General features: G+C 43.6%; 1 protein-coding gene across 3 annotated transcripts in view; it reads right to left on the bottom strand.

The window, feature by feature from the left end:
* LOC139384512 (paired amphipathic helix protein Sin3a-like) overlaps nucleotides 1-18772 on the bottom strand; it is a 320209-nt gene that overhangs the window by 32244 nt on the left and 269193 nt on the right. For all 3 annotated transcript variants that reach the window (XR_011628868.1, XM_071129339.1, XM_071129341.1), the window contains exons 3-5: nucleotides 2917-3096; nucleotides 1985-2091; nucleotides 1412-1736 (exon numbers count right to left, since the gene is read on the bottom strand). Coding sequence is in view for 2 of the 3 variants with exons in the window: in XM_071129339.1 (XP_070985440.1) it covers nucleotides 1412-1736; nucleotides 1985-2091; nucleotides 2917-3096 (612 nt within the window). In the remaining variant the exon portion in view is untranslated. The remainder of the gene's footprint in view (nucleotides 1-1411; nucleotides 1737-1984; nucleotides 2092-2916; nucleotides 3097-18772) is intronic.

The following is an 18772-nucleotide window of genomic DNA, read 5'->3' as shown; positions in this document are numbered from 1 at the left end:
TTGTGGGCTCGATTACAGGCTCAAAATGGTCAGAAACAAAGACCTTTCTTCTGAAACTCGTCAGTCTATTCTTGTTCTGAGAAATGAAGGCTATTTCATGTGAGAAATTGCCAAGAAACTGAAGATCTCGTACAACGCTATGTACGACTCCCTTCACAGAACAGTGCAAAAGGGCTCTAAACAGAATAGAAGGAGTGGGAGGCCCCGGGGCACAACTGAGCAAGAGGACAAGTACATTAGAGTGTCTAGTTTGAGAAACAGACGCCTCAAGTCCTCAACTGGCAGCTTCATTAAATAGTACCCGCAAAACACTAGTCAATGTCAACAGCGAAGAGGCGACTTCGGGATGCTGGCATTCTAGGCAGAGTTGCAAAGAAAAAGCCATATCTCAGACTGGCAAATAAAAATAAAAGATTAAGCTGGACAAAAGAACACAGACATTTTACAGAGGAACTCTACCTAGAAGGCCAGCATCCCGGAGTAGCCTCTTCTATTGACGTTGAGAGTGGTGTTTTGCATGTACTATTTAATGACGCTGCCAGTTGAGGACTTGTGAGGCGTCTGTTTCTCAAACAAGAAACCCTAATGTACTTGTCCTCTTGCTCAGTTGTGCACCAGGGCCTCCCATTCCTATTTCTATTCTGGTTAGGGCCAGTTTGCGCTGTTCTGTGAAGGGAGTAGCACACCGTTGTATGAGATCTTCAGTTTCTTGGCAATTTCGCACGTGGAATAGCCTTCATTTCTCAGAACAAGAATAGACTGATGAGATTCAGAAGAAAGTACTTTGTTTCTGGCCATTTTGAGCCTGTAATTTAACCCACAAATGCTGATGCTCCAGGCCAGTTTTATTGCTTCTGTAATCAGAACAGTTTTCAGCTGTGCTAACATAATTGCAAAAGGGTTTTCTAATGACCAATTAGCCTTTTAAAATGATTAACTTGGATTAGCTAACACAACGTGCCATTGGAACACAGGAGTGATGGTTGTTGATAATGGACCTCTGTACACCTATGAAGTTATTCCATTAAAAAAAATCAGCCGTTTCCAGCTACAGCAGTCATTTACAACATTAACAATGTCTACACTGTTTCTGATCAATTTTATGTTATTTTAATGGACAAAAAAAGGTGCTTTTCTTTCAAAACCAAAGAAATTTCTAAGTGACCCCAAACGTTTGAATGGTAGTGTACATCAGCACATACAGATAAAACAGTTGAATACTATATTTACATATGCAACTATACAGTAATAAGTAAATGAATACATGTTTACATAACAAATGAAGAAATAAGCCAATGACTTGTGGTTCAAATCTCCAATAGGAAACTAAACACGCAGAAACAAAGAACTTGAGAAGAGGTTCTGGCAAAGAATGACACAACAAAGGAAAGGGGTCTTAGTGAGCTGGAACCTTGCTGGTCTTGGCCGGTGTAGGCTGGGTGGGTAGAGCAGTGCTGGCTGTGGCGGTGCTGGTGGGGGGTCCACTGGGCAGCTGCAGGGCCTGGTGATGATGGGGCACCGGCTGGCTGGGTGGCCCCGTAACGGGGAGGTTCTGGACAGAGATGCCGTGCGGGGTGATGTAGTGGATCTGTCCTGGCGTGGTCACGTTGACCTGCTCGTTGGTCTGGACCTCGATCTTGTAGCCCGGCGGCAGGAAGGTGTTGAATCCCATGATGAGGTCTGGGTGGCCCTTGAAGAGCTGGGAGACACGGCTGATCACACCTGGAGTGTCGATGCTGTGAAAGTAAATGTGCGTGTTTAAGACTGACTACATGGTAGTTAGACTGTGCAGAATCACTGATCTACAAATCACCTTGCTTCTCAAATAACTACTAATTATGTGATCAAGATTAGTGATTCCCCACCTCGCCTTGCTCAAACTGATCCCCTCAAACACATGGAATATCTTCCTGCAGCAAGAGTTCACGGCTTACATGAATGTTTACAGTGTTTGCTTAGAAAAACAAACTAAATTGTAACTGACCTCTGTGACTTGAACTCTTTCATGATGTCAAGGAAGTCATTGTAGACTTGAGGCTGATTCCCAAACTGCAGTTTCACTTGATCCAAGTAGGACAGAGCATCTTCAACCTACAAACACAGTTATGCCAGTCAAACAATGTTTTCAAAGGTATAAGGAGATGAAGTGGGCATTAATCAAGATAATGAAAACATCCCAATGAGCTCCATACTTTAATTGTTGACTAGTCTCATTGCTGCATTATCTACTAGTGATGGGGGGGGGGGCTCAACACAGTTACACATAGGGATATTATTTTGGATGATATATCATTTTGACAATATCCCAATATTATTTTTGCACTAGTTGGCTGAACCACCTTAAAAAAAAGGTATTTAACCTTTATTTAACCAGGCAAGTCAGTTAAGAACAAATTCTTATTTACAATGACGGCCTACCCCATCCAAACCCTCCCCTAACCAGGAAGATGCTGGGCTAATTGTGCACCACCCTATGGGACTTCGATCACGGATGGTGGTGATACAGCCCGGAATGGAACCCGGGTCTGTAGTGATGCAGTGCCTTAGACCGCTGCTCCATTCTGGATCCCTATACTCCAGTACTTCTCCTTCATAGCATGTTTTCAGCACTTTTATTTCCATGACTGATCCCATGGCTCTCGTCCCTCTGCAGCAGTCATACAGTGAGCAATGTTTGTAATGTGGAATAGCAATACAATGACAGAATACATATAGAATCGCAATACACATCGGTACCTAAATATGGTGATGATATTGTATCCCTGGCAACTCCCAGCCCTATTATCTACCATGCTTTGAAATCAACAGGTCCTAATTGAGTCCATCATACCTCTATTTTATTCTGTATTTAGTACATGTGCTTATTTTTCATCTCTTTTGTACATTCAATAAAATGTATACATATGAAAAATGCACCTTGAGTCGCTGGAACTGGGCACCCTGTGAGGGGGCCATAGGGGCCAATGGATGGGCATGGCTCTGGACCACCGCAGCCCCCTGTGATTGGACAGCTGGACTGTGGGGGTGGGGCCCGACAAGTGCAGCGGGACTAGAGGCATGTCCATGGCCACTGGAGTTCTGGGGCATTGTGGGAACCTGGAGGACAAGATTCAGTCAAATATCAGCATTCTGCCTGCACAAAGCCTTGAAAAGGGCAAATACAGAAGCTACAGTTTGCTGGTTAATTGGCACTTATAAATGAATGCATTGTAGAATATAGCAAAATTATTATTTTCTGTGCAACATGCTCTCATCTAGATTAAAGAGATATGGCAACAGTTCCCATACCTGGTAACCCTGGGGGATGGAGTATTGGATGCCGGGGGAAGGCTGCATGTTGTCGGTGACGGCCTCGTACACGGCTGGGGCTAGGACGCGGTGCTGGAAGCCCTCCGCAGTACCCGGGACTGGGGGGCGACGCTGCTGGGACGCAAATACTGGTTCCTGATCCTCCGCACGCCGCTTCATTGTATATTCATACTCAAAAGAGCTAGGAGGCACAGGTACAACACAGTTAACATTTAGGCATATTTGATTGATAAATCGATAGTCACCCTGACACAACTGCGAATTTCAAGATGGATACATTCATTTAGCACATTTCAGACTCTGTGGCACACACTTATGGGATTATCCAGTTTCTGTCTCACCCACAACTAGTGGCTATATTTCAAAAAATGTGATGATATGAACGTTATTGTGATCACTTTGGAGGGAGAGTGGTAGCCCCCCCCCCCCAACAAGGCTGGAGAATTCAGTACGTCACAAAGAAGGATGTTTGACCAGAATATGAGCTAGAATTCACATTGACTGCTTTAGTGGACAATACATAGATTACTATGTAGCTAACTACAGTGTGTAGGGACGAGGGACGCATTGGCAAGATACCGACCGGACAACGTTATTCAACCATTTATCTAGCTAGCGTGCTTGCTAAGATAACTAGGAAGTAACGTTACTCTCATCACTCAAGATGGTAAACCAACATATGGAATATGGCTAGGGAACACATGCATAAGTCTAATCCAATTAAATGTATGTTTCTTATTTAGCGGTGGCGACACGTCCCAAAGACAATCCACAAGCTAACAGTGAGATGTTAACTGGCTAGCGGTTAGCTTCTAAACCAGCCATAAGACCTGCCCATTCCCCTCCCCCTCTGCCAAGAGAGGGCCTGACGCCATCCACTGCTAGCGGAGTCGTGCGCGCCCGAACTTGTGTGGCTAAATGTACGAGCGTGTCAGGTCAAATAATCTACAGAGTACTGTTAACTATTCGCCTTTTCATTTTTAACTAACGCGTTAGCCTTAGCTGTCGTAATAACTTAAATGTCAATTAAAAATAGATTTCAGTTAACGCTAGCTAACAAGGGATGGTTGACTTCCCGGTGGTCTTTTTAGTAAGCTACTGCTAGCAACACATTGTGGCTTTACGCTAACCAGCCATGTTCGAACGTCATCATCATGAAACCCAGTGATTCGACTAACGTTAGGTAGCACAACAACTGTCCTTGCTAACATTATCTCAATACTGTAGCAAATACTGTTTTTCGCTGGATAAATGTGTTTTTCACGATTAGCTAGTTAGTCGTTAATTTGTCCGAATCCTATCTAAATGTTTAGCTAGCCAACTACTGTTGTACGATGCTGTTCACTAGCTCATGGAACTACTGTAGCTAGCTAATCGTCAAAAACACATTAGCCAGCGAACATTAGCGACATTTTCGACATGCTAAAGCAGGCATCGTTAATGTTTAAAGACTCAGTCTGCCAGCAGAAAGATAACATTTTCTGAGATGTATTGATGCATCTGTCTGACAAGGTTATGTAGCAACTTGCTGTAACAGCACGTAGCTAGCGCCATTTAGTTTTGCTTCAAATGGGCTTAGTTAGCTAGCTAACGTTAGCTTGAGAGATAAAACTCACCTCAACTGACTGAGACCAATAACAACTTGTCGAACCAAATTTGGATTTTCTCAGTCAAATGACAAAAATTCGCCAGTTAAACCGTATCAAGATTGAGGGTGCATATTCCAATTGAAATGTCAAAGAAGAACTGCCCCTGCTAGCAAACCCGCTAACAACAATCCCTGTGGCTAGTACGCTCCTTGAACAGAGGCGTGGTTCCAATGAGGGCGGCCTAGTCTCCTCCCATTCTAAATGATAATTGGCAACTCTTCAACAGAGGAAACAATAGCAACGGAACTTCATTGGTCAGATTTCCAGTCTCTCAGATCAGTGAAAAAATGTTACTTACAGGCATTTTTAGACCTCCGCAAACTTTTTTTTACCATTGACTACAAAATATCATATATATAACCATAAACTCGATGATAATGTAATAAATATAGCTACTGTACCTGTATGAACATAATACGCTACTTCCTTGTCGTATCTTGACACGGGGATACAGCACAACCGCATAAACACACCAATTCATGCATAGGTATTATAGTGCTCAACGACTTCATAAGCACAACATATAGTATTTATGAACCAGACTATAGATGCTTCACAAATCAGTTATAACCAAAGCAATACTATAAAAGGTGCTTACTTCTGGTGCTTTTCCAAATAGTAAATTACATATTCTTACGAATGACTTCGGAGAATCTGGTAGTCAGTCAGAGGGTTTATGTTTCATAGGTATAAAATGTTTGAATTAAGTGAAATTCCTGAGGATTAACACTATTTCAGCGGTAGTAGGAGACCAATACGCCTTTTTGTGACCAACTGCGTATCAGACCTGGTTTGTCCTTGCACCTGAAGACTGATAGTATTTATGCTGCAGTAGTTTATGTGTCGGGGGGCTAGGGTCAGTTTGTTATATCTGGAGTACTTCTCCTGTCCTATTCGGTGTCCTGTGTGAATCTAAGTGTGCGTTCTCTAATTCTCTCTTTCTCTCTCTCGGAGGACCTGAGCCCTAGGACCATGCCCCAGGACTACCTGACATGATGACTCCTTGCTGTCACCAGTCCACCTGGCCGTGCTGCTGCTCCAGTTTCTTTCAACTGTTCTGCCTTATTATTATTCGACCATGCTGGTCATTTATGAACATTTGAACATCTTGGCCATGTTCTGTTATAATCTCCACCCGGCACAGCCAGAAGAGGACTGGCCATCCCACATATGCTCTCTCTAATTCTCTCTTTCTTTCTCTCTCTCGGAGGACCTGAGCCCTAGGACCATGCCCCAGGAATACCTGACATGATGACTCCTTGCTGTCCCCAGTCCACCTGAATGTGCTGCTGCTCCAGTTTCAACTGTTCTGCCTTATTATTATTCGACCATGCTGGTAATTTATGAACATTTGAACATCTTGACCATGTTCTGTTATAATCTCCACCCGGCACAGCCAGAAGAGGACTGGCCACCCCACATAGCCTGGTTCCTCTCTAGGTTTCTTCCTAGGTTTTGGCCTTTCTAGGGAGTTTTTCCTAGCCACCGTGCTTCTACACCTGCATTGCTTGCTGTTTGGGGTTTTAGGCTGGGTTTCTGTACAGCACTTTGAGATATCAGCTGATGTACGAAGGGCTATATAAATAAATTTGATTTGAAATTTGATTTGATTTGATAGCCAGATGAACTAAAGCCCCAGCAGGAGTCGTCTGTGTGCGTACATAAGCACGATCTATGTTTGTAGTAAACGTGGGGCGGGAGTAGTATCAATAATATTGATTAGTTAAGGCCGGGTTACTGTAATGATGTGACAACTGTTGATGGCTTTATAAATAAATTTGATCGAATTTGATTGGTATTCGTTGGGAGTTATTAGAAAGGTTGTTAAAAAAACAAGAAAAACAACTTTGAAAACCTTTCAATTTCACTTAACAGTGGAGGAAACTCTTGTAAATATGTGTCAACGGCAGTTTAAAAATAAAATTGAGTATAATTTGCTAATTGCAGGATAATTTTACTCAACCCCCCCCCCCCCCCCCTATATTCATTAGTCCACTTTTGATACATTCCCACAAAAGTGTGCATGCCAACATCCAATTAAGATATACTACACTGCTCAAAAAAATAAAGGAAACACTTAAACAACACAATGTAACTCCCTGTCAATCACACTTCTGTGAAATCAAAATGTCCACTTAGGAAGCAACACTGATTGACAATAACTTTCACATGCTGTTGTGCAAATGGAATAGACAACAGGTGGAAATTATAGGCAATTAGCAAGACACCCCCAATAAAGGAGTGGTTCTGCAGGTGGTGACCACAGACCACTTCTCAGTTCCTATGCTTCCTGGCTGATGTTTTGGTCACTTTTGAATGCTGGCAGTGCTTTCACTCTAGTGGTAGCATGAGACGGAGTCTACAACCCACACAAGTGGCTCAGGTATTGCAGCTCATCCAGGATGGCACATCAATGCGAGCTGTGGCAAGAAAGTTTGCTGTGTCTGTCAGCGTAGTGTCCAGAGCATGGAGGCGCTATCAGGAGACAGGCCAGTACATCAGGAGACGTGGAGGAGGCCGTAGGAGGGCAACAATCCAGCAGCAGGACCGCTACCTCCACCTTTGTGCAAGGAGGAGCAGGAGGAGCACTGCCAGAGCCCTGCAAAATGACCTCCAGCAGGCCACAAATGTGCATGTGTCTGCTCAAACGGTCAGAAACAGACTCCATGAGGGCCCGACGTCCACAGGTGGGGGTTGTGCTTACAGCCCAACACCATGCAGGACGTTTGGCATTTGCCAGAGAACACCAATATTGGCAGATTCGCCACTGGCGCCCTGTGCTCTTCACAGATGAAAGCAGGTTCACACTGAGCACATGTGACAGTCTGGAGACGCCGTGGAGAACGTTCTGCTGCCTGCAACATCCTCCACCATGACCGGTTTGGCGGTGGGTCAGTCATGGTGTGGGGTGGCATTTCTTTGGGAGGCCGCACAGCCCTCCATGTGCTCGCCAGAGGTAGCCTGACTGCCATTAGGTACCGAGATGAGATCCTCAGACACATTGTGAGACCATATGCTGGTGCGGTTGGCCCTGGGTTCCTCCTAATGCAAGACAATGCTAGACCTCATGTGGCTGGAGTGACTTAGCAGTTCCTGCAAGAGGAAGGCATTGATGCTATGGACTGGCCCGCCCGTTCCCCAGACCTGAATCCAATTGAGCACATCTGGGACATCATGTCTCGCTCCATCCACCAATGCCACGTTGCACCACAGACTGTCCAGGAGTTGGCGGATGCTTTAGTCCAGGTCTGGGAGGAGATCCCTCAGGAGACCATCCGCCACCTCATCAGGAGCATGCCCAGACATTGTAGGGAGGTCATACAGGCACATGGAGGCCACACACACACTACTGAGCCTCATTTTAAAGACATTACATCAAAGTTGGATCAGCCTGTAGTGTGGTTTTCCACTTTCATTTTGTGTGACTCCTAATCCAGACCTCCATGGGTTGACACATTTGATTTCCATTGATCATTTTTGTGTGATTTTGTTGTCAGCACATTCAACTATGTAAAGATTTTTTTTTTAAATAAGAATATTTAATTCATTCAGATCTAGGATGTGTTATTTTAGTGCTCCCTTTATTTTTTCGAGCAGTGTACTTCAAGTCAGTCTTTGTGTGTTCTCAAATGTTATTTGGGCATCTTACCTAAAAAAAATATTGTGGAACTAGTTACAAACACAATCAGCGCTTTTGTATGTAAAAATGTGTAAAATATGGTTGCCCAAATAATAATTTATAGCTGAATGAACATATGAGACAAGTTGAGAAAACACATTTTAAATTGACTGAATTCTTGTCAAATTGGAGTTAAGTTTGAGTAATTTTTTGTTGTTCAGGTCACACTTGGACCGAAAAGTTGAGTAAACAAAAAAAGGCTGTGGAACCAGTTACTTAATAATAATTAGTTGAAACTATATTTTATTTATATTTTTTACAGTGCATGCATGACCAGGTCAAATTTTAAACAATTACTTTATGTTCATATCCAGGATTACATTTTGAACAGGATTTTTGGACGAAAATAGTTATAAACAGCAGTTAAAAATAGCTAAAGCTCAGACACACCAGTAAGATTGTCAAACGTTTGCCTGGTAAAATTGTCAAACATTTGCCTCCCGAATGTATTTAGAAACTCTGAACAGTGTCGGCAGTCACTCTTTTGTGATCACATAACAAAGACCTTGGAAGTCGTCACACACTTACTTTTAAAATACTCCAAACCAGAAGGTGGCAGTAGCGTTGTTTGGCAATGCATATCCGTGCGTCTTGTTTATGGTCTAGATTACCAGACATCTGTGTTTATGTTGCTACTAGCCAGATGGCCACAGCTAGATAACTACCTAAAGTGAAGAAGAAACTATTTTATTCACTCTCCATAATCCCAAAGTACTAGTCCATAGCCAAAAGTTTAGCTAGCTAACGTTTGGTAGCTAAAGTTAGGCAGCTAACTGCACAACTCGGCAACTGACACAGGCAGCTGTTTCATGGACACTAGCGAATCCATTGTTATTTACATACAATGTCAATACTAACTACAGTGGTTGGTTAGCTAGCTTGGAGGAATAATTGAGTATTGTGTCTGTGCATTTAGTTAGTTTCCATCCCATAGCCCACATTGCATATGAAGTGTGACTGGCTCATCCGAGGATGTGCGGAAAACTGCCCTTTTTCCTTTTTTCCGTTGGCTCCCCAACGTGGGGGTTGGTGCTCTCTGATTGGGTTTCCACTAGTTACCGCAAAGTCCAAAATTGTCTACATCATAAAAATTAATGAAAACAAACATTTGCTTTCTGGTCTTAATTTAAGGTTATGGTTAGGCATAATGTTAGCAGTGTGGTTAAGTTTGGGTTTAAAATCACATTTTAGGTTTATGACTTTGTGGCTGTGGTAACTAATGACGAACCTCTGATTGGCTCAAAATCAGGTTGTTGGCCACTGACTAGAAGCCGTAGGTTCCTCGCTACCAGGTTGGCACGCAGCAGCTACCGCTTTTGCTCTAGCAAGATAAGGAATGCCACCCGCTGTGATAAGTACCTTTCAGCAGTGAGATTCTCTGTGTTTCGTGCTTTACATGCACAAATTTCGAGTTTTGATGCAATGTATGTCTACCTATGTCCTCAGAGAAAATGTAGAAACCACCATGGGGAGTTTTACTGTACAAAATAATTATCTTGAAAACGACCCATTCAATGTAAGAAGTGTAATATCATTAATTCCATTGGATTCTTATGATGTAAATTAGTATGCAGTAATTCACGAGAGCTACAATTGAACAACATTGGAATTATAAGCCTTGCTCTCTTCAGTGATGAAGCAGGCCTTGAAGTAAGACATGAATGACAGCCACGCCCACTGCCATGTTTGAGTCCTCAGTCGGAGCTAGAGTAGGAGAAAGTAGAGGAGAGAATCCAATTGAGGGTAAATATCACTGGTTAGTTCTACTTTATTGGTAAGTGCTGGTCATCTTTTCCCTATCGGTTGGAATACTGCCGGGCTAAAGCCCCCAAAGATAAATTGAAGCTACAGCTAAGTTTACAAATCCTACCATTTGAGGCTGTTGTAGTTGGTGCTGCTGTTGCACTAATGGTACCAGTGGGGGTGGTTGCTGGGACCACAGTGGTAGTTGCCAGTGCAGCGGTGGTGGGTACGAGGCTAACAGGGCCGGAGCGGACGGTGTAGCTCCTGGTCAGCACGTTGTCAACCATTACCTGGTTGCTGCTGGCCCTGTCACACTGATCAGGACACTTCTGAGAGGGCCTCGTGGTGACACAGAGATACACTGTACACTCCACGTACATCTGCAGACGACAAGAGACACGATCAACTACACATGCAACACTTGTACTACAGATTGTTACACTATATGTGATCATCTAACGTTGTTAGAGAGAGTCGGACCCAAGACCACAAAAATATATTGTGAGAATAAGCATTAAACACATTTGATGGCCTTTCAGATGGACACATACTGTTATTCAAACAGAGCTGAAAGGGACAAACACATAGTGGCAGACTGACACATGGATTGAAGTGGATAAATCAGTAATAACAATAACAAAACATGTCTTAAATTAAATATTATAAACTGGGAATGCTGATTGCCTGACAGCTGTGGTATATAATAGCAATAAGGAACCTCTGTGGTTTGTGGTATATGGCCAATATACCACGGCTAACGACTGTATCCAGGCCCTCTGCGTTGCGTTGTGCATAAGAACAGCCCTTAGCCTTGGTATATTGGCCACATAGCACAACCCCTCGTGCATTATTGCTTAAGTATGGGATATAGGCACTAGTTAGTTGATTTATTTTTAGTCCCTGGGCTTTAGCTCAACTGGATAGTCATGTTGGCAGGTTCCGGATGCCCGAGAGACAAATGGGAGCACCCTTCATATTCCCGAAGAGAGATACATGGCCAGAAAGACACACCGTGGTTCCTTTAGTTTTGATAGTGCTCAGGTTGATTCGGTATACCCTGACAGTGGGGGTTGAAGTCAGAATCTCCAGGGTTCCATTTCCAGCCGAACACCTGAGAAAGAAGGAAGACATTTCATGTTTTTAATGTATGTGAGAGAAGCGGTTTCAAAACAGAGGCGATCTCAGTAAACTATCCATTTCATAGCGACTTGACAAATTGCTACCACCTCAACTGAGTTAAATGGACAGTTTTCTGAATTCCATGCATTGTTTAGTTCATATGGCTTATTGTAGAGCTTGAATTAAAAACCCAAGTACTCCATTTGGGGTAATAACAAACAATTAAGATTGGGTAAAAATGTCAGAAAACTATCACTGACCCCTGATCCAGGATACAGTGGCTGTCAGCCATGTCTTCTGTCTCGGACTCCATGCACTTGCCCACCATCAGCTCTGCCCTGTCCAGAGAGGTGTTGGAGAACACATGCAGGTCCAGTGTGCGCAGCCTGCTCGCGGTGCGGACCGACGTCTCTCGACGGACACGCTGTGAGAAAGGGAGGAGGTGGCGGAACTTGGGGATTTTAGTTCTGTTAGCCATTGGCCCCTCCCCAGGCCGGTAGAACTCCAACCAGAACTTGATGATGCCGAAGGTCTCCTGCTCCGACGGCATGTTGATGGCATACCGCGGGCCCTTGGCCTCGACGCCGGGGAAACGGCAGGCGAGCGACATAATCAGGGTGGGCTGCCGACTGATGACAGTGTTGCGTACACTTCGCAGGGTGTTGGTGTACACCATCTCTGAACCAGAGTGCTGAGGAGAAAAGGAACAGGATCATGTGTGGATATTCTGGTTCGTTCACACATCACAGCAGACAGTCTGTTAAAACTGATTTATGGAAGGAGCAGTGGCGTGCATTCATGTATGCAAAGGGAAGCCAGGCTTCCTCAAAAAACTGACCAAGAAAAAAACATATAAAATGATACAGTGCCTTGCGAAAGTATTCGGCCCCCTTGAACTTTGCGACCTTTTGCCACATTTCAGGCTTCAAACATAAAGATATAAAACTGTATTTTTTTTGTGAAGAATCAACAACAAGTGGGACACAATCATGAAGTGGAACGACATTTATTGGATATTTCAAACTTTTTTAACAAATCAAAAACTGAAAAATTGGGCGTGCAAAATTATTCAGCCCCCTTAAGTTAATACTTTGTAGCGCCACCTTTTGCTGTGATTACAGCTGTAAGTTGCTTGGGGTATGTCTCTATCAGTTTTGCACATCGAGAGACTGAAATTTTTTCCCATTCCTCCTTGCAAAACAGCTCGAGCTCAGTGAGGTTGGATGGAGAGCATTTGTGAACAGCAGTTTTCAGTTCTTTCCACAGATTCTCGATTTGATTCAGGTCTGGACTTTGACTTGGCCATTCTAACACCTGGATATGTTTATTTTTGAACCATTCCATTGTAGATTTTGCTTTATGTTTTGGATCATTGTCTTGTTGGAAGACAAATCTCCGTCCCAGTCTCAGGTCTTTTGCAGACTCCATCAGGTTTTCTTCCAGAATGGTCCTGTATTTGGCTCCATCCATCTTCCCATCAATTTTAACCATCTTCCCTGTCCCTGCTGAAGAAAAGCAGGCCCAAACCATGATGCTGCCACCACCATGTTTGACAGTGGGGATGGTGTGTTCAGCTGTGTTGCTTTTACGCCAAACATAACGTTTTGCATTGTTGCCAAAAAGTTCAATTTTGGTTTCATCTGACCAGAGCACCTTCTTCCACATGTTTGGTGTGTCTCCCAGGTGGCTTGTGGCAAACTTTAAACAACACTTTTTATGGATATCTTTAAGAAATGGCTTTCTTCTTGCCACTCTTCCATAAAGGCCAGATTTGTGCAATATACGACTGATTGTTGTCCTATGGACAGAGTCTCCCACCTCAGCTGTAGATCTCTGCAGTTCATCCAGAGTGATCATGGGCCTCTTGGCTGCATCTCTGATCAGTCTTCTCCTTGTATGAGCTGAAAGTTTAGAGGGACGGCCAGGTCTTGGTAGATTTGCAGTGGTCTGATACTCCTTCCATTTCAATATTATCGCTTGCACAGTGCTCCTTGGGATGTTTAAAGCTTGGGAAATATTTTTGTATCCAAATCCGGCTTTAAACTTCTTCACAACAGTATCTCGGACCTGCCTGGTGTGTTCCTTGTTCTTCATGATGCTCTCTGCGTTTTTAACGGACCTCTGAGACTATCACAGTGCAGGTGCATTTATACAGAGACTTGATTACACACAGGTGGATTGTATTTATCATCATTAGTCATTTAGGTCAACATTGGATCATTCAGAGATCCTCACTGAACTTCTGGAGAGAGTTTGCTGCACTGAAAGTAAAGGGGCTGAATAATTTTGCACGCCCAATTTTTCAGTTTTTGATTTGTTAAAAAAGTTTGAAATATCCAATAAATGTCGTTCCACTTCATGATTGTGTCCCACTTGTTGTTGATTCTTCACAAAAAAATACAGTTTTATATCTTTATGTTTGAAGCCTGAAATGTGGCAAAAGGTCGCAAAGTTCAAGGGGGCCGAATACTTTCGCAAGGCACTGTATATCTTTCATCTCTGAGTTTCATAATTTTCCTTCAATTCGCAAGAGACTGAACGTTCTGTATCTCACCGGTGAAAGCATCCGAGCGAGCGAAACAGCACTCCTCTGACTCTGTATGTGTAGCCCATCTACCTGATGCTGTCTGGTTAAAAAAAGTATGACATTGTTGCCGCCCGTAGTATTAAACGCAAGGGAAACCTGCAAGCAGTTGGTCTCCCTTGATAAAAAAAGTATAAAATGATAGCCAATCAGCGTTGAGCTAAACTGAGTGAGCTCAAAACTGTGAATGGTCCTGGCACACCAAAAATAAAAGGTCCAGAGAGGCCAGTTTGGAATTGGCTTCACACCAATCACATCACATCGAGAGCAAAACGTTATTGACAGAAAAAAATGGACTTGTTGCATCTTGTTGCATTGTTGTCCTCGAGTGGCTAGCAAAAATTGTCCCGTTCTTAAATTAGCCATAGATGAAGATAGAGATTTGGACTTGTAGTTTTACTTAATTCTCCTTAATGGCCAATGATTATAACAGTGATTCTTATCCAACCAACCATACATTGTGTCCCTGGCCTGAGAGCATGGAAGTTCAATATGTAGCTAAATGTAGTAGGATAATGTTAACTAGCTGGCTCATCATTACATGAAAGTTAGGCTAGCAAGCAAGTATTTTAGCCAGGTAGCCTAGGACAACAAAAACTAAAAGCAGGTACTGTATGACAGAATCATAGACTGTTTCGTCAACATGAGAGGAGGATGGCATTGACATTTCTCTGCAAGTAGGCTGGGTCAACATGTTTTTTCTACTTGCAAGAACACATACAGTGGAAGTCGGAAGTTTACATACACTTAGGTTGGAGTCATTAAAACTAGTTTTTCAACCACTCCACAAATTTCTTGTTAACAAACTATAGTTTTGGCAAGTCGGTTAGGACATCTACTTTGTGCATGACACAAGTCATTTTTCCAACAATTTGTTACAGACAGATTATTTCATTTATAATTCACTGTATAACAATTCCAGTGGGTCAGAAGTGTACATACACTAAGTTGACTGTGCCTTTAAACAGCTTGGAAAATTCCAGAAAATGATGTCATGGCTTTAGAAGCTTCTGATAGGCTAATTGACATCATTTGAGTCAATTGGAGGTGTAAATGTGGATGTATTTCAAGGCCTACCTTCAAACTCAGTGCCTCTTTGCTTGACATCATGGGAAAATCAAAAGAAATCAGCCAAGACCTCAGAAAAAATATTGTAGACCTCCACAAGTCTGGTTCATCCTTGGGAGCAATTTCCAAACGCCTGAAGGTACCACGTTCAACTGTACAAACAATAGTACGCAAGTATAAACACCATGGGACCATGCAGCCGTCATACCGATCAGGAAGGAGACACCTTCTGTCTCCTAGAGATGAACGTACTTTGGTGCGAAAAGTGCAAATCAATCCCAGAACAACAGCAAAGGACCTTGTGAAGATTCTGGAGGAAACAGGTACAAAAGTATCTATATACACAGTAAAACAAATCTTATATCGACATAACCTGAATGGCTGCTCAGCAAGGAAGAAGTCACTGCTCCAAAACCGCCATTAAAAAAGCCAGACTACGGTTTGCAACTGCACATGGGGACAAAGATCGTACTTTTTGGAGAAATGTCCTCTAGTCTGATGAAACAAAAATATAACTGTTTGGCCATAATGACCATTGTTATGTTTGGAGGAAAAAGGGGGGGGGGGGCTTGCAAGCCGAAGAACAACATCCCAACCGTGAAACATGGGGGTGGCAGCATCATGTTGTGGGTGTGCTTTGCTACAGGAGGGACTGGTGCACTTCACAATAGAGGGCATCATGAGAAGGAAAATTATGTGGATATATTGAAGCAACATCTCAAGACCTAAGTTAAAGATTGGTCGTAAATGGGTCTTCCAAATGGACAATGACAACAAATGTACTTCCAAAGTTGTGGCAAAATGGCTTTAGGACAACAATGTCAAGGTATTGGAGTGGCCATCACAAAGCCCTGACCTCAATCCTATAGAACATTTGTGGGCAGAACTGAAAAAGCGTGTGCGAACAAGGAGGCCTACAAACCTGACTCAGTTACACCAGCTCTGTCAGGAGGAATGGGCCAAAATTCACCCAACTTACTGTGGGAATCTTGTGGAAGGCTACCCGAAACGTTTGACCCAAGTTAAACAATTTAAAGGCAATGCTACCAAATACTAACTGCGTGTATGTAAACTTCTGACCCACTGGGAATGTGATGAAAGAAATAAAAGCTGAAATAAATAATTCTCTCTACTATTATTCTGACATTTCACATTCTTAAAATAAAGTGGTGGTAAGTGGTAAGTTTTGCATTTGATACAGTGGGCGGAGTCTCGTACCACTCTCTTAGTGCCGCAGCCAGTCAGAGAGATGCGGGCCATCACATGGGTGGAGTTGGACGTGACACTACAGGAAGGATGGTTGAGCTGGAGCTCTGACACAACCAGGTTCTTCAGGTTTGCGGACGACACAACAGTGGTAGGCTTGATTACCAACAACGACGAGACGGCCTACAGGGAGGAGGTGAGGGCCCTCGGAGTGTGGTGTCAGGAAAATAACCTCACACTCAACGTCAACAAAACTAAGGAGATGATTGTGGACTTCAGGAAACAGCAGAGGGAACACCCCCCTATCCACATCGATGGAACAGTAGTGGAGAGGGTAGCAAGTTTTAAGTTCCTCGGCATACACATCACAGACAAACTGAATTGGTCCACTCACACAGACAGCATTGTGAAGAAGGCGCAGCAGCGCCTCTTCAACCTCAGGAGGCTGAAGAAATTCGGCTTGTCACCAAAAGCACTCACAAACTTCTACAGATGCACAATCGAGAGCATCCTGGCGGGCTGTATCACCGCCTGGTACGGCAACTGCTCCGCCCTCAACCGTAAGGCCCTCCAGAGGGTAGTGAGGTCTGCACAACGCATCACCGGGGGCAAACTACCTGCCCTCCAGGACACCTACACCACCCGATGTCACAGGAAGGCCATAAAGATCATCAAGGACATCAACCACCCAAGCCACTGCCTGTTCACCCCGCTATCATCCAGAAGGCGAGGTCAGTACAGGTGCATCAAAGCTGGGACCGAGAGACTGAAAAACAGCTTCTATCTCAAGGCTATCAGACTGTTAAACAGCCACCACTAACATTGAGTGGCTGCTGCCAACACACTGACACTGACTCAACTCCAGCCACTTTAATAATGGGAATTGATGGGAAATGATGTAAATATATCACTAGCCACTTTAAACAATGCTACCTTATATAATGTTACTTACCCTACATTATTCATCTCATAGGCATACGTATATACTGTACTCTATATCTTCGACTGTATCCTTATGTAATACATGTATCACTAGCCACTTTAACTATGCCACTTTGTTTACATACTCATCTCATATGTATATACTGTACTCGATACAATCTACTGTATCTGCCTATGCTGCTCTGTACCATCACTCATTCATATATCCTTATGTACATATTTTTTATCCCCTCACACTGTGTACAAGACAGTAGTTTTGGAATTGTTAGTTAGATTACTTGTTGGTTATTACTGCATTGTCGGAACTAGAAGCACAAGCATTTCGCTACACTCGCATTAACATCTGCTAACCATGTGTATGTGACAAATAAAAATTTGATTTGATTTGAGGGTGGAAATGGGGAGAACCAGATGCATCTCAGTCTTCCCACATGTCAGCTCTGGAAGGAGACAGAAATAATAATCATACATGGCACATAGAGCTTTTTAAGGACCAAAATTGTATAAATGAAAAGAAAAACAAAAATAAAGGACTCAAAACAAAATATCAGACTAAACAAAACATGAATAAAGAAGAAAAAGAGTGTGATGTATCAGTGTATGGGGAGGGATCTGGATAGGAACCTGGGTTAGGGTTATGGTGAAGAGAGGAGGGATCTGGATAGGAACCTGGGTTAGGGTTATGGTGAAGAGAGGAGGGATCTGGATAGGAACCTGGGTTAGGGTTATGGTGAAGAGAGGAGGGATCTGGATAGGAACCTGGGTTAGGGTCATGGTGAAGAGAGGAGGGATCTGGATAGGAACCTGGGTTAGGGTTATGGTGAAGAGAGGAGGGATCTGGATAGGAACCTGGGTTAGGGTTATGGTGAAGAGAGGAGGGATCTGGATAGGAACCTGGGTTAGGGTCATGGTGAAGAGAGGAGGGATCTGGATAGGAACCTGGGTTAGGGTCATGGTGAAGAGAGGAGGGATCTGGATAGGAACCTGGGTTAGGGTTATGGTGAAGAGAGGAGGGATCTGGATAGGAACCTGGGTTAGGGTCATGGTGAAGAGAGGAGGGATCTGGATAGGAACCTGGGTTAGGGTTATGGTGAAGAGAGGAGGGATCTGGATAGGAACCTGGGTTAGGGTTATGGTGAAGAGAGGAGGGATCTGGATAGGAACCTGGGTTAGGGTTATGGTGAAGAGAGGAGGGATCTGGATAGGAACCTGGGTTAGGGTTATGGTGAAGAGAGGAGGGATCTGGATAGGAACCTGGGTTAGGGTCATGGTGAAGAGAGGAGGGATCTGGATAGGAACCTGGGTTAGGGTTATGGTGAAGAGAGGAGGGATCTGGATAGGAACCTGGGTTAGGGTTATGGTGAAGAGAGGAGGGATCTGGATAGGAACCTGGGTTAGGGTTATGGTGAAGAGAGGAGGGATCTGGATAGGAACCTGGGTTAGGGTTATGGTGAAGAGAGGAGGGATCTGGAT

This window comes from Oncorhynchus clarkii, chromosome 26 (genome assembly GCF_045791955.1).
Source record: "Oncorhynchus clarkii lewisi isolate Uvic-CL-2024 chromosome 26, UVic_Ocla_1.0, whole genome shotgun sequence".
In the NCBI taxonomy this organism is placed as follows: domain Eukaryota; kingdom Metazoa; phylum Chordata; class Actinopteri; order Salmoniformes; family Salmonidae; genus Oncorhynchus; species Oncorhynchus clarkii.
This window is presented reverse-complemented; position numbering and strand designations above follow the sequence as displayed.